The sequence below is a fragment of the Cnephaeus nilssonii genome, assembly GCF_951640355.1.
Source record: "Cnephaeus nilssonii genome assembly, chromosome: 3".
NCBI classification, from domain to species: Eukaryota; Metazoa; Chordata; class Mammalia; order Chiroptera; family Vespertilionidae; genus Cnephaeus; species Cnephaeus nilssonii.
In genome coordinates, this window is record NC_137074.1 from 8,509,995 (window position 1) to 8,526,435 (window position 16,441).

The window sequence follows — 16,441 nt, forward strand, 5'->3', positions numbered from 1 at the left end:
ACGGCCAGAATCTGTGCTGGAGGCTCCATGGGTGGGAGGACTAAGGGTGATGCTGCCCGAGAGTCCCCATGGTCCGGGTGGACCCTGGGGTCCAGGACAGGGTGGACGCGCAGGCCAGGGGAGAGCCTGGAGCAGAACAGACCTGAACAGGGGCCCCGCTGCTAAGCACCTAAGAAGGGAACGAATCACCTGGAGTGGGGCCTCCTCCCTGGCAGGCGGGCATGGGACAGAGGCTCAGCAGGAGGAGCCCAGAGAGGAAGAAGGGGCTCCAAGTCCCCACAGCAGGGCAAAGGGAAGCCAGCGGCACCCTACTCGGGACACCGCCCGCTCCTCCCCTGGGCCTCTCCCGCCTCTCCCGTCACATTGCAGCCACCGGCATCGTGGAGGAAGAGTGGACACCGGAGACTGTGCAACAAAGGTTGGCTCTATCCTGTGGCCAGAACAAGTGCCCACGAGCACAGTGGCTACAACAACGCAAATGTGTTGTCTCACAGCTCTGGGGGCCAGGGCCTACCATGGGTCTCTCTGGGCTGAATTCAAGGTGTGGGCAGGACTGGACCCTTCTGGAGGCTCCGGGAAAGAATCTGTCCCTTGTCCCCCTCAGCTCCTAGAGGTCCCCGCCACATTCCATATTTGCATGCTCTAAGCGTCTAGGCAGCCTAGAATCTTGCTCCAATCTTCCCGGGGCCTCCTGTTCTGTAGCCCAGTCCCCTGCCCCCTCATAAGTCCCTGTAATGACATTGGGGCCCCTGGGCGACCTAGGATCATCTCCCATCGCAAAGCCCTTCATTGGCTCCCATCTTTAAGTCGCTTTGCCTGTAAGCATCATAGTCACAGGTTCTGGGATTAGGACAAGGACATCTCTGGGGACCACGGATGCCCATCAAGCCCTCTCCGCTGACTGGGAGAAGGAGCCATATTTTTCTTTTTTTTTTAATTTTTTAAAATATATTTTTATTGATTTCAGAAGACAAAGAACCCAATCAAAAAATGGGCAAAGGACCTAAGTAGATACTTTTCGAAACAAGACATAAGAAAGGCCAAGAGACATATGAAAACATGCTTAAAGTCACTAATCATCCGAGAGATGCAAATCAAAACGACAATGAGGTACCATCTCACACCTGTCAGAATGGCTATCATCAACACATCAACTAATGACAAGTGCTGGCGAGGATGCGGAGAAAAAGGAACCCTTGTGCAATGCTGGTGGGAATGCAGACTGGTGCAGCCACTGTGGAGAACAGCATGGAGTTTCCTCAAAAAACTAAAAATGGAACTCCCCTTTGACCCAGTGATTCCACTTCTAGGAATATATCCCAAGAAACTAGAAACACCAATCAGAAAGGACATAGGCACCCCTATGTTCATAGCAGCACAATTTACAATAGCTAAGATTCGGAATCAGCCTAAGTGCCCATCAGCAGATGAGTGGATTAAAAAACGTTGGCAAATCTACACAATGCAATACTATGCTGCTGTAAAAAGAAAGGAACTCCTACCATTTGCAACAGCATGGATGGAGCTGGAGAGCATTATGCTAAGTGAAATAAGTCAGTCAGAGAAAGATAAATATCACATGATCTCATTCATTTGTGGAATATAATGAACAACATAAACTGATGAACAAAAACAGATCTAGAGAAAGAGAAGCATCAATCAGATGCTCAAACCTCAGAGGGAAGGTAGGGGAGGGTGGGGTAAGAGGGAGAGATCAACCAAAGGACTTGTATGCATGGGTATAAGCATAACCAATGGACGCAGACAGAAGGGGGTGAGGGTGAGGGCAGGACTGGGGGAATGGGGGGACAATGGGAGGATAATGACACATATGTAATACCTTAATCAATAAAGGAAAAAATGGAAAAAAGGGAATATATATATATATATATATATATATATATATATATACATATTATTGATTTCAGAGAGGAAGGGAGAAAGATAAAAACATCAACAATGAGAGAGAATCATTGATCAGCTGGCTCCTACATGCCCCACATTGGTGATTGAGCCCACAACCTGGGCATGTGCTCTTGACCAGAATCGAACCTGAGACCCTTCAGCCTTCAGGCCAATGCTCTATCCACTGAGCCAAACTGGCTAGGGCAGAGCCATATTTTTCAATGGAGAATGCAGTTTTGACTTTAGCTAGAGGGGAGCAGGGGACCTGTTTACCTAAATGGGGTCAGGTCAGCAAGCTAGTGATTTGCCTTCAGTCCCACCCCGAGCTGGCTAAGAACTGAACTCGTAAATTCAAGGGACAATGTGGGACAAAGGAAGCCATGTGGCTGGACACTAGGAGCACCCCTGTCACCCCAGAGGTGGCCTTTGAAGGGTGAGTCCCCGCCCTCTCTGCAGAAGGAACTTTCCAGAATCCTCGGAAACCACACCCAGAAGCAGTTTAGGGAACTGAAGGAGGGGCGTGGCCACACTCGGGTGAGCATCACATTCTGATATTTGTTAGGCCTTGGATGCTGGAGGATGCAGGGCCTGGACACTGTGGCACCTGCCGGTGGGATGAACTGGGGGCAAGTCCCTGGGCCTAGCTCGCTGGGATCCAGTGGCCGTACTGCAAAGTGGTCTGGTGGGATCCAGGAGGTCTGAAGTGGATGTCTGGACTGACTCAGAGGAGTTCATGCAACCGGTTGCTCCTGATCCCATGAGGAGGGGTCCTGGGAGGCCACAGGCTCAGGGGCCAAAAGGTGTGCAGCAGGGGACCTGTCCTCAGATGAGGATGTGGCAGGACGGCTGGCTGCATCCAGAGGGCTGGCAGAAGGGGGCATGCACACAATGGGCCTGCAGCTCACGGGCACAAAGAAGGCTGCCTGGAGGCCCAGGGACATGCATCTGGTCACCTGGCAGAGGCTGGGCACACAGCTGGCCAGGCTGCAGGAGGAGGGCTGCTTGGCAACATGGGGACAGGCAGCTGCAGGCCCATTGGCAGGAGGTGGCTGAGCTGCACACTGGCAGGCACAGCAGAGCCGCATGGGGGGCACAGCAGGAGCTCCCGTAGCCCAGGGGCAGGCCGCTGGCGGCAACTCAGCCCAGGGGACTGGTGGAGCAGCTGGTGTGGCCCATGGTGGCATGGGGCTGGAGTGGGGGCAGGGCAGAGGGCAGGGCTGGTCTGCAGGCTCCTTCCCGGGGCGACCTGTACACCAGGCCGCAGTGTCCCCGCAACCAGCCTCCCGGTGCCTTCCTCGTGGCTGCCTTGCCGGGTTCTCGTCCTCTTCCCGCTTCGTGTGCCTCTTCCTGGAGGAAGTGACCCTGTTCAGGAAATCCCAGTGGCCCAATGATTTCTGGAACCAGAGCCCAGATTGGATAGTGAAGGGCCATCGTTAGGGGACAGGGGACCCAGCAATGATTTTCAAGGTCCTCCCCAATTTTAAATACCCTGTCCTCCGTCCACGTAAGCACAGTCACACTGCTGCACTGGGGGTCCCCCGTTTAGATGTGGAAACTCAGTGATTCAGCTGGTCTTCCCAATGCCGATGGGCTCCCCAGGAGGAGCACAAGGACCACGTCACCGCAGTAACAATAGTAACGGATCTAGCTTGGTGCCAGGTCTGTGCTAAGTGTTTTACACAAACTGTCTCATAATTGATGACTTATCCATCCTCACTATTCCAGGATGGGTGACGTGTGCCCGCCCCGTCACCGCAGACAAAGACACAGGCGTGCGAAATGGCTGTTTCACTCTGGAGTCCATTGTGCCGAGAAACGCTGGGGCTTTGGGGTTCTGAGATTCTCCCATCTATAAGTTTGGGGTTTTTTACATCAAATTTGGGGATTTTGTCTATATTTCTTCAAGATATCTGTATGTCTCAATGTCATTCTCCTCTTGGGTTAAAAGTACCTCTGTGTTAGTTGTTTTTTTTTTTTTTTTATGTTCTCTCAGAGGCTCTTTTCTTCATTCTTTTCCTTCTTCTTCAGATTAGATACTTTCTACTGAGTGTCTTCAAGTTCACCAACTCTTTCTTCTCCATCAGCTCGGGTGGCATGATCTGAATCGGTCCACCTGCGCCTGTGCCCTAGCACCTCAGACTCTGGGACTCCCCATCGCTCCCCGAGCGTGCCCGTTCTGCAGCAGTGCCCTCACATCCCCGGGTGCCTCTGCCTGGGACACTGACCTTCACATCACCCAGTGCAGCTCAGCATCACCTCTTCATGGAGCCCCAGCCGCCCGCCAGCACCCTCACTCCCTCTCTGCTGCCCCTGTTTTCCTCCCTGAATTACTTTGTGCATGAATTTCTCCATCCGCTCGTTTACTCCTTGCCCTGGAAGGCTCCCAAGGCCAGGATGGCTCTGCTGCCTGCACGCGGGGTGGGCTATTTGTTGCACAAACAAGTCAATTTCTGCCTAGACTTTGGGAAAACTTTCTGCAAAGGGCAGATGGTGAGCATTCCGGGCTTTGCTGCCACAAGGTCTCTCCCATAACTGCTCAGCAGCTTGCGCCTAAGCAGCCCTAGACAGACGCGGGGACATGGACGTGGCTGCGTCCACAAAGCTTTTATTCACACACGGGCAGCAGCCAGCTCCTTCCTGCAGACCTCAGTTTGCAGAGTCGCTTTAATCCTTCCTGTGCAGAATACACGCTCAGCCTACATGACCGCCTCACGTCTTCACTGAGGGCATGAGACACCAATGGCCAGAAGGACACGGTCCTCTGAGCGAGCCAGGTGCTCTGTGCACAATAATGGCCTGGAGGAACCCCAGGCGCCCACGTGGTCAAACCAGAACACCCTGTTTACAGAGGGACCCGGCCTCGGAGCCACGCTTGTTTATGTGGAGCCTCACACAGGAGAGCGCATCCCAGGAAAGAAGGTGCTGGAAGCACGGAGGAAGCAGCCGTGGGGAAGCACGAGGAAGTCAACAGGTGTGCTTCCCTATTGCCGGGACGCCCACAGCCTGGCTATAAAGGCTGCCAGGGAAGGAGCCCGCAGACATCTCCGCCCTCACTCCCCCCCAGCCAGCCCACGACATGTGCCACACCAGCTGCCACACAGGCGGCCAGGCTGGCTGCTGCTCACCCAGCCCTTGCCAGTCCTCCATGTGCCTGCCCATGAGCTGCAGGCCCACTGTGTGCATGGCCCCTTCCTGCCAGTCCTCCATGTGCCTGCCCGTGAGCTGCAAGCCAGCTGTGTACGTACCCGTGAGCTGCCAGGCGCCCTGCTGGCCTGTGAGCTGCAAACCCATGGTGTGCATGGCCCCTTCCTGCCAGTCCTCCGTGTGCCTGCCCGTGAGCTGCAGGCCCACTGTGTGCATGGCTCCCTCCTGCCAGTCCTCCGTGTGCCTGCCCGTGAGCTGCAAGCCCACCGTGTGTGTGGCCTCCTCCTGCCAGTCCTCTGGGTGCGTCCAGCCCTCCTGCCCCACCCTGGTCTGCAGACCCATCTCCGGTGGCACCCCTTCCTGCTGCTGACCGAGAGCCTCCTACCCAGCTGCTCCCCGTGCAGACGGGCCACACCTGCACGCTCCCATAACCAGTCCTCAGCGCCTCCAGGTTCTGCCCGTGGCAGAGGAAAAGCACGTTGACAAGCCCTCTGAACTCCAGGAAGAGAAGGCGGCAGGGTGATCTGGATCCCACGTGGCCCTGGCATCCCCTCAGGGAAGCCCTGGAACTTAGGGTCCCCCTCTGGCTCCAGCAGGAAACCTCACCCGGTGTGAGGCAAATAAACCGCGCTTTCTCCACATAGCTGTGCCTCTTTTTTCTCCTTCACATATTTTAAAGTTTTTTCTTTGAAGGTGAATACCTGCCTAAGCACAGCCACACCTCCTCAAAGAGCTCTCTCCGGAAAGCCCAGCTAAAAGTGGGGGTGTCCTCAGTGGGTGGGGGTGTCCTCTGTGGGTGGAGGGGTGGGGGAAGGTGCCATTCCCAAGGCTGCAACCCAAGACATTGTCAAAAGGGCAGAGGAAAAACTTCTCTCCAGTTGAGTGTGATGGAAAACAGTCCTGGGCCCTGGGTCATATAGGGTACCCTAAAGAATTGCTACAACAGGGGTGATAAGAATCAAGATGGCAGCACAGGTAAACGCCTGTACTTGCCACCTCCCACAACCACATCAAAATTACAACTAAAATACAGAACAACCATCACTCAGAACCACCTGAAAGCTGGCTGAATGGAAGTCCTACAACTAGAGAAGTAAAGAAGAAAGCACAATGAGACTAGTTGGAGGGGAGCCCGAGCTGAGCAGGCTGGTACAACACCCACGTGTGCCGGTTTTGCGATCAGGAGGGAGATTGTCTTTGTGGAGGCTGCCGGAGAAGGGAAAGGGGTCCCAGCCCCACACCAGACTCCCATCCCAGGATCCCAGAGCTGGGAAGAAAAGTCCCCATAACTACAGGCTGTAAAAACCAGCAGGAATTGTGGCTGAGAGACATGGAGGCTGCTGGAGACCCAGCTGTTCCTATTAAAGGGCTGGCGCACAAACTTACCTGGACTCGATACCACTGAGCTCCAGCACCAGGTGGCTCTGGGGGACCCAGACACATACGGAGAGGAACTGGACTGTCTGGCATCTGTGCAGGAACCCAGGGGTGGCTTTCTTCCAGACAGGGGTGCTCACAAGGGTCATTGTTCCCATGATGGGGTCTCCTCTGTCGTAGGGCTGACTGGCAGCCATATCAGTGTGGCTCACATTATTTGTTCTGCCCAAGTGGTATGCAGCAGCTTTTCCAAATGAATAGCCTGTCCTGGCTCAGGCTTCGCTAAAATCTCTGAAATAAGCTGCAGCTGGTGGCAGCCCCAAACCTATCAATAAAAGGTCCAAGACCTGGCACTAGCATCAGCCAGCCTTGCTTCACAGCTGGACCTTGAAACCTGCACAGCAGCTCTCCCACTGTAGTTGCAGCTGGTCCTACCAGCCAATTGGCCTGGAGGTCAACTCCTCCCAGAGACGCCAACAGCAATCAAGGCTCAACAACAAAACTGTGCACACAGCCCACACAGGGGTGCATCTAGAGTGCCCAGCTGTGGTGACTGAGGAGGCTGAGCCACTGGGCCCTACAGGACACCTACTACACAAGACCACTCTACCAATTCCAGGAGATATAGTAGCTCTACCCAATACACAGAAACAAACACAGGGAAGCAGCCAAAATGAGGAGACAAAGAAACCTCACAAATGAAAGAAATAGAAGCAAGCAAACTATTGGATACAAAGTTCAAAACCATGGTTATAAGGTTACTCAAGGATCTTCATGAGACTTTCAAGGATCTTAGTGAGAATGTCAAAGACATGAAAGAGGACCAGTCAGAAATTAAGCATACACTAACTGAAATAAAGAACAATTTACATGGATTCAACAGTAGAGTAGAGGATTCTAAGATTCAAATCAACGATTTGGAATATGAGGAAGCAAAAAACACCCAATCAGAAGAGAGAAAAAAAAGAATAAAAAAATATGAAGAAAGTATAAGAAGCATCTGGGACAACCTCAAGTGTACCAACATTCGCATTATGGGGGTGCCAAAAGGAAAAGAGAGAGAGCAAGATATTGAAAACCTATTTGAAGAAATAACGACAGAAAACTTCCCCTACCTGGTGAAAGAAATAGGCTTACAAGTCCAGGAAGCACAGAGTCCCAAATAAGAGGAACCCAAGGAGGCTCAAACCAAGACACATCATAATTAAAATGCCAACGGTTAAAGACAAAGAGAGAATCTTAAAAGCAGCAAGAGAAAAGCAGTTAGTTATCTACAAGGGAGCACCCATACGACTGTCAGCTGATTTCTCAACAGAAACTATGCAGGCCAGAAGGTAGTGGCAAGAAATATTCAAAGTGATGACTAGTAAGGATCTACAACCAAGGCCTCTAGTTTAGAAAATAACCCCCACACACACACACACAGTGAAATAGAAAAACAACAGAAGAAATCACAAGGAAACCATAACTGCTTCTTTGGGAATAGCAATAGAATTGATAAACTTCTAGCCCAATCAGAAAAATAAAAAAGAAAGGAAAGGCACAAAATACCAATATTAGGAATGAAAAAATTATTACAGATCTTAGTCATTAAACAGATTATAAGGAAATAATACCAACAAATTTATACCCATAAATTTGATAATTTAGATGAAGTGGTCAAATTCCTTAAAAGACTTAACTACAAAAGCTCATTCAAGAAGAAACAGATATCCTAAATAGTTCTGTATTATCAAAGAAATTAAACTTGCAAGTTAAAAATCTTACAACAAAGAAAACTCTAGGACCAAATGGCTTTACTGGCAAATTCTACCAAACATTTAAAGAAGAAATACTGCCAATTCTACATGAATTCTTCCAGAACTTAGAAGGAAAGTACTCTGATTCATTTTATAGGCCAGCATAACCTTGATTTCAAAATTAGACAAAACCATTACAAGAAACTATAAACCAATATCTCTCATAAACAAAGATGCATATATTCACAACAAAATATTAGCAAATCAAATCTGGAAATATATAAGAGAGATGAAATGTTGTGATCATGTGAGATTTATCCCAGGAAACAAGGTTGGTTCGGTGCTCAAAAATTAATTTATATGATTCACCAAGTCTACAGAAATTTCATCTCAATAGGTTCAGATAAGCATTTGACAAAATTCAAATCCATTTGGGTAAAAACTCTCAGCAAACTAGGATTAAAAGGAACTTCTTTTAAAGGGCATGTATGGAGCGTGATATGAAATTTGATGAAAAACTACATGATTCTTCCTTAAAACCAAAAACAAAGCAAGGATTTCCAATTTCAGCTCCTCTATTCATTATTATGTTGGAGTTCCCAAACAGTTAATAAGAGAATAAAAATAAGTAAAATGCATACAGGCTGGAAAGGAAGAAATAATACAGTCTCTATTAACATTACATTATCGTTGATCTAGAAAATCCAAAATATTCTATAACAAAGCTGGACAGAGGCCTTCAGCGGAGTGCCAGCACAGGTGTGGCAAGAGTGACACCCCAGAAACTTCTCATTCAGAGAAGGGTTCACACATTACAGACGGCATGTCACCTCCAAACCGGTCCTGAAGGAAGTAGGAAGTCAGCATCCACAAAAGCCAAACGCCAGTGTCTGTAACCGCCTCAGCAGGAAGAACACACCCTGAGGCGGTTGGCACAGGGGTCTGGCCTGGCCGGCCTCAGCGGGCTCCCTGTGTGGCTTGATTCTCTGCTGTCACTCTCTTGACATTCATGCCTTTATCCGTGCCTTGTGTTTCGTGACAATGGAGCAGGTGTGAGCAGCCGACATACATGCAGCATGTACGTCACCGTTCCCTGCGCCCTGCTCACATAGGGTGTCTGAGATGCCCGGGAGCTCCGGGGGCCTACTATGCCCAAGGTCAGCAAAGTCAAGGTGAGTCCAAGGTAGGGAATGGGCTCTCGGCCTCTCTGAGCCTCGGGTGCCTCAACCGTGCCATCAGGAGTAGGAACTGCTTCCTCGGAGAGGCAAACGGAAGTTTCGTGGGGATCCTGTATGGAGAGGCTCCAGCGCGGCCTGGCGCAGGGCCAGTTGCATTCCATCCTTCTTGTGGTCACCTGCTGGCTCGGGTGATGCTTGCTTTGCCCTTTCCCAGGGCCTGTAGGACCTTGGGTCCCAGCTATCCTGGTTGGACACTCCTGTTGTGGGTCAGGCCCGGATAACCACAAGTGTCTCCCCTCTCTTCTGAGATCAGGACCCCATCCCTGCAGGAAGAGGACTGAAATGGGGGGCTGACACCTGCAGCCGATGGGCCTGAGCAGGGGTCTGTGACAATGCCACCCCCTGCCATGGGCACCCGTGGACACACTGCAGAGTGCGCATGGCAGCGCTCACCAGGGACACCCAGGGAGTGGGGAGACAGGTGCACCGAGACAATGAGCCCAAGGTCAGGTTCGCTCAGTGCCAACAGGGCCCTGGGCCCAGCCCAGCATGAGCCCAGCCCACCCTGGCACTGGACACTCCAGCTCAGAGACTGCCCTCTACACGTGGGCTTGCTTTATTGGACTGGCTTCATGGGGCACCCAAAACAGAAACAGGGACGTGACATCAGCAATAACAGCAAGCAGTGGACATGTTGCCAAGACACAAGGCCCGGGTAATAAAGGCCACCCTGGGGGAGGAGCCTCCAGACCAGCCCCACCCCAGCCCCACACCACCATGTGCCACGCTAGCTGCTCCCAGGTCTAACCACCTGCCTTGGGCCCTCCGTCCCTGTCCCTGTCCCTGCCTGCAGCTCTCTCATGGGCTGCGGGAGCTCCTGCTGCTTCCCCCTCCCTTGTCTGCTGTGCTGGCCCGCGGATGCGTCAGCCGCCGCCTGCCAGCCTGCCTGCAGCCCGGACTGCTGCCTGCCCGCCGTGTGCGAGACCTCCTCCGGTGTCACCGTGGCCTGCCTACCTGTCTTCTGCTGCACCCCTGTTTGCTGCTGACGCTGTGACCGGCACACCAGCCTCTCCCTGGTCACAGACAGCCGAGCTGTGCCCTGCACGGGAACACCCTTTCCAGGCACCATAACTGGTCTCTGGTTAATGACCACGGTCTGTGCATGGCTCCTACTGGATGACTGAACCAGGAACCACCCGATGGCTGGTTAAGACACTGATTCATCTGGCATTCTCTCTGGAAATCTCCATTAGCACCATCCCCTGGGGCGAGGAGGGGTGGTACAGCCTCCAAAAAGAGGGTCTGGGATGAAGGGCTGGGGCTGGGCCATCCTCATGAGGGTGGTGAGTGTAGCCAGAGCCTGGTGCCCACCTCTGTCCTGCCTGCAGGCTGCTGGCATGCCCTCTGCCCTGGGCCACACCGGTGAAAGAGCACCCAGGGTCAGGGCCGCCACCGGGAGACTGACACTGAGATAGCACAGGATGTGGTGACAGCCCAGCCATGACCCTCTCCGCTCCCCAGCAGCTCCCTTCTCCCACTGACGGGCTCTCGGCAGAGAAGTGGCACATTCTCTGAACCCAGCACCGACGGGCTCCTCGGCCAGCTCCCTGAGCAGCATGCTGGTATGCTGGCCTCTGCCATCAGCTGGCTGGGGATGCTCCTGGCCATGGCTCCCTAAACGATAAGGAGCAGGACACCAGGCCCTCGTGTCTGACCACATCTCCCACGCACCTCTGCACTGGCCCAGGGCAGACAGCCGTGAGCTAGGATGGCTGAGCCCAGCCCCGTCCAGTGGGGGGCGAGGTGACTCTCAGTGACCACACAGGTCAGGGTGAACATTCAGCTGAAGCAGAACAGAGGAGCCCGCCCTCCTGGGTGGTCAGTCATCCTGGCCCCCGCTCAGCCTGTAGTCTAGCAGTGGTGTCTCGCACACTGTTGGACTCAGCCTTCTCCTTCCCCTTTCCCTCATGGAGTCTGGCATCTGCCTCGTCGGGGGCTCAGTGCTGTGCTGTCAGGTGGAGCTGGGTGTGAATTGCAGCTCTGCCATCTACATAGCCACCTGGGGCACAATCTGCCTCTCTGTAACCTCAGTGTCCCCACCTGGCACAGCTAAGAATGATCCCGGAACTGACTCAGGAGACTGCCATGCTCAGTCAGACACCATTTAGAGTGAGCAGAACACAGTTCCTGGTACGCATTTTCTAGAGGCATGCACACCTTCAATCTGAGCTTTTTAGAGTTAACATACATAACGCAAGAACCTCACGTGTGAGCCCACAACCCCAAACACAAAACACATGAGAGCATGTACGCACACAAGCCAAGGGTCATAGAACAACAGACGTGCCCTAGCCAGTTTAGCTCGGTGGATAGAGCCTCAGCCTGCGGACCAAAGTGTCCCAGGTTCGATTCCGGGCAAGGGCACATGCCTGGGTTGCGGGCTCAGTCCAACCTGCAGGAGGCAGCCAATCAATGATTCCTTCTCATCATTGATGATTCTATCTCTCTCTTCCTCTCTCTTCCTCTCTGAAATCAATAAAAAAATATATTTTTTTTAAAAAAGAACAACATGGGGCACAGATCCTCACCCCCCCCCCCAACTTTGCAGGGGCCTGAACACTCACCCCTTCTGAAGGAAGTCTCCTGCCCTCATGGCTGCTTAACTTCCCATACCCAGCTCAAGTCGGGACCCAGGTAACAGAGACTTGGCCGACAGCAGCTGCCCTCTCACTGCAACAAGACTTGTTTGAGTTGTCTTGTACCCATGGTGTGGGGAAGTGGGTTTTTGATATCTAAATCCAGCCTACCACCAGGAATGCTCAGGGCCTACTCAAGAAGGCAAATAATCCTTTCCACTAATATTTACAGTGTAAAATAAGATTGTTGTTACAGTAATAAATTTGACAGTAAAATAGTAGTCAAGTTTTCAGGCTAATTTAAATTGGCTAATCGAAACAAGCGAATATTCTAGAAAAATTAATTGTACTGGACAAAAAGCAGTTCCTAAAGTGTTAACTAAAATTTTTATTAGTAGTTCATCTCATGATAAAATTGCGTAACATGTAATAAACCTAAAGCAGTCATATTATAGTGCAAAAAATTAAAATTTAAAAGCTATCAAGAATACATTATAAAATTTTCAAAAGCCTCCTAATATTTAAATCAAAAAAGGGGGGGGATAGTAGAAGAATATCATGTAAGAAAAAATATCCTGTAAGTAATTTACATCTAGAAAATTTGTACTTTAGAAAATTAATTGTAATGCTAACAGCAAGACCCCCATGAAAAACACACATGGTGTCAAAACAAGCCAGAGGAAAATCATTTGGGCAAAAAAATGAAAACGGATCCCAAGTCAAATTTAGAGAAAATATTCCTTTATTAACTTTTGGTCGAGAATATGTTTGTATATTTTCAGAAAACAACTCCGAAACCATGTGGATTCCAGCAACAGAGAGGAATCGATAGGACTACTCCAGACATGAAGACAGAAGAGAAGCAGTCCAGAGATGGAAGACGCTGACATCGCCTTGCCATACTAGCAGTTAGCAGCTGTGCATCACTGCAGGTTGCCCAGGACCAAACCAGAGACGGTTGGACCTGCATTACCACCATTTGTCCACCATCCAGAACTGAAATGTCATTGCTGACATGTACACATTAGGAACTGTTTGACATTGAAATTGGGTCTCAAAAGAACTGTTGGCCCAGAAAGAAACTCACTACAGACTGATGCATTTGCCTTTCAGCATAACCATTATTGCTTGTCTCATTTGGGTTCTTATAAGTGTATTTCTAGTAGCACATGATCTCACTCATCTAGGGGAAATTATGAACAACATAGACTGATGAACAAGAACAGACCCAGAAACAAGGAGGCATGGATCAGACTGTCGGGCCTCAGAGGGAGGGGAGGGGAGGGTGGGGATAAAGGGGAGAGATCAACCAAAGGACTTGTGTGCATGCATATGAGCCTAACCAGTGGTTAAGGACAACAGGGGGGTGGGGGCATGTGTGGGGAGGGGTGTGGGATGGGAATGGGGGGGATGAGGACAAATATGTGATACCTTAATCAATAAAGAAATTTTAAAAAATAAATAAGTGAAAATTCTAAAAAAAAATAAAAATAAAAAAGAACAACAGACCTGAAAGGGAAATGCTACCCAGCCATTGATACAATAAGGGAGACACAGTCCTAATCCTTAGTCTGGTGGAGAAGGCATAGTCCCAAATCCCAGCTTGGTGGGGAAGGCATGGCTCGAACCCCCAGTGTTCCAAGGACTCCATGTGGTGGGAATCTTGATCACAGAATTGTAAATCAGTGTGCTTAAGGACAAAAAATAGAATGGGAAACATAAGGAAGAAGATATACCCTTTAGAAAGATATATTGGAGAGAACCAAATACAACTTCTAAAGCTAAAATATGTAAAGTCACTGAAATAAAACCCACTGCCTGGGTGAGATGGAAGATTAGACAGGCTGCATGGAGTTTGCATGAATTAGAATGCTGACCTGAAAAATTATACAAAAACAAGATATTTTTTTAAAAATTAAAAAGTGGCTAAGAGACTTGGAAGATAGAAAAGGTTCAATATTCAATTAATTGACATTCCGGAGGAAGAGGCCAGAGAGACCTGGGGAAAGGCAACATTCAGGAATGTAGATCGTTTTCCGGAAATGAGAAAAACTTGTACCTCTGAGTCACAAAGCACAACACGAGAATAAAAAGAAATGCCGAGGTCCATGCAGTGGAAGTCAGAACACTCACGAGAGAGAACGTGTTGAAAGGAACCAGAGAAAGGAACCTAGAATTACCATATGACCCAGAAATTCCTCTCCTAAGTTAATATACAAAAGAACTGAAAAAGAAGACTCAGCTCTTCCTTGCAACCTTATTCTCAGTAGCCAAGAAGTATAAACAACCCAAGTGTCCATTACCGGAGGAATGGGTAAACACAATGGGGATGTCCATACAGTGGAATATAATTCAACCATGAAAATACAAGAACTTCTGATTCATGCTACAATGCACATGGACCTTGAGGACATTATGCCAAGGCACACTCCAGGGGCCTCCTACTGGCCATACCCCAACTTGGCTCAGAATCCCTTCAGGTGCCCAGGACCCCCATCATCTGAGACCCCTTTCATCTCCAAGTCCCTGGCCCCCAAGGCGTGCCAGCTCATCCTAATACATAAAAAGCCAGGGGCCGTCACAACCAAAACAACCGGACAGACGACCAAACAACAGGCTGTGTGGGGTGACAAGGCAGGCAGGGGGGTTAGTGAGGGACGACCAAACGACTGAACAGCAGGCTGCATGGGGTGACAAGGCTGGCAGGGGGGGCACTTGGGGACGACCAGGCCAGCCGGGGGGGGGGGTAGTTAGGGGCAACCAGGCCTGCAGAAGGGGACAGTTGGGGGTAACCAGGCCATCAGGAGGGGCAATAAGGGGTGACCAGGCCGGTGGGAGGGGGAGCAGTTAGTGGTAAACAGGCTGGTGGGGGGGGCAGTTGGGGGCAACCAGGCCAGCAGGAGGGGTAGTTGGGGGCAACCAGGCCAGCAGGGGGGCAGTTAGGGGCGATCAGGCAGGCAAGCAGGTGAGCAGTTAGGAGCCAGTGGTTCCGGATTGTGAGAGGGATGTCTGACTGCCGGTTTAGGCCCGATCCTCAGATCGGGCCTAAACCGGCAGTCGGACATCCCCCAAGGGGTCCTGGATTGGAGAGGGTGCAGGCTAGGCTGAGGGGACCACCCCCATGCACGAATTTCTTGCACTGAGCCTCTAGTGTGGTTTATAAGAACCAGATGTGCAACAGTCAGGACGTTTGCAAGCCAATTATTAAACCACTATTGGCTTGAAGTCAGCCATGGCGGGAATATTCATACCAGCGTCACTGGCAATCCTGCCAATCTGGGCTTTTCATTTCAGAGAGGCCAGTTCCCTCTCTCAGCCCTCACTCCTCCCACTGCCTGTGGGCATCAGGCTCCCTCTGACTGGGTACAGCCAAGCAACCCCCTTACTCTCAGTCCCGTCCCAGCCGTGGACCGCAGAGTTCTCAACAAAGAAGGCTGTAGAATGTCTTTGTTCTCTTTATTTTATTTTATTTTTCCATTACAGTTGACAAAATGTCTCTGTTCTTGACTTTAAAAATGACTTGCCTCCCGAAAGGAAACCTCCCAGCCTCCTAGACACCCCCTCTGGGTGGTGGCTTCCCCTCACTGTCATACTGTCCACATTCCTTCCTGCAGGTAAATAAACGCTCATTTTCTCAAATTCCATCGAAGAAGCTCCTTTCTCAGAGCTAGCCCCTGCTCTCCAGGCACCCACATTTCCACATAAACCTCACACCACAGTTCTAGTCCAACTTCATCCCGTCCCCTACCCCTCCCACAGAATCCAGATTTATTGTGACTTTCCCTGTCTCTCTGTTCTCTGGGGAGCGGAGTTTATAGTTAAGGACACAGGCCACTGGGTTCTGATCCAGGCTCTTCTGCTTGCTAGTGTGGCTTTGGTGCAAGTCCTTAGCTGTGCCTCAGTTTCCCCATCTGTAAAGTGGAAATAACAACAGCTCCTCCCTCACAAGGCTGTTGTGAGGGTTGTGGAGTTAATATGTATTAAGTTGCTCAGAATAGATGCTGGCATAGCAAGAGCTATTATTTAAGTATTTGCTGATACAATAAAAGTCAACACAGCTCCCAAACCACTCATTGCTGTGGATTCAGGAGAGAATCACACCCCTAAATAAGTAGGATATAAAACAGAACAAAATATGCTTATGATCCAACTGAGCATTGAGAAATAATAGTAAGAAACCCCAGAAAGCTGCTCAGAGGGGGGCTGTGGGGAATACCTGGCCCTCCTGTGTCCATGCCCAGGTCGGCCCCAGCTGCTGAGGCCTCCCTGCACCCCAGCTCTGTGGGCCCCTGGCCTCCAACCTCTCAGGGGTTAATGAGCTGAGCTGTCATGGGTCTATGCCAAGCGTCCTCAGCGACCTTCTCCAACAACAAGGAAGCAGACTCTTCCGTGCCCTCGTGATGGGACAACACACACCTCTGAGCCTTATAAAAGCCCGACCACCCTGAGCAGCTCACACAAC

The 16,441-nt window shown here is 50.7% G+C and overlaps 2 protein-coding genes across 2 annotated transcripts in view; one reads left to right on the top strand and one right to left on the bottom strand.

Moving 5' to 3' along the window:
• TSPEAR (thrombospondin type laminin G domain and EAR repeats) overlaps positions 1-16,441 on the bottom strand; it is a 116,854-nt gene that overhangs the window by 85,747 nt on the left and 14,666 nt on the right. The gene's annotated exons all lie outside the window — the stretch shown is intronic.
• On the top strand, positions 4,982-5,419 carry LOC307097168 (uncharacterized protein; the record flags this gene model as incomplete). Its single annotated transcript, XM_079767169.1, has 1 exon — positions 4,982-5,419. One exon carries the CDS (start codon positions 4,982-4,984, stop codon positions 5,417-5,419), a length of 438 nt encoding a protein of 145 aa, XP_079623295.1.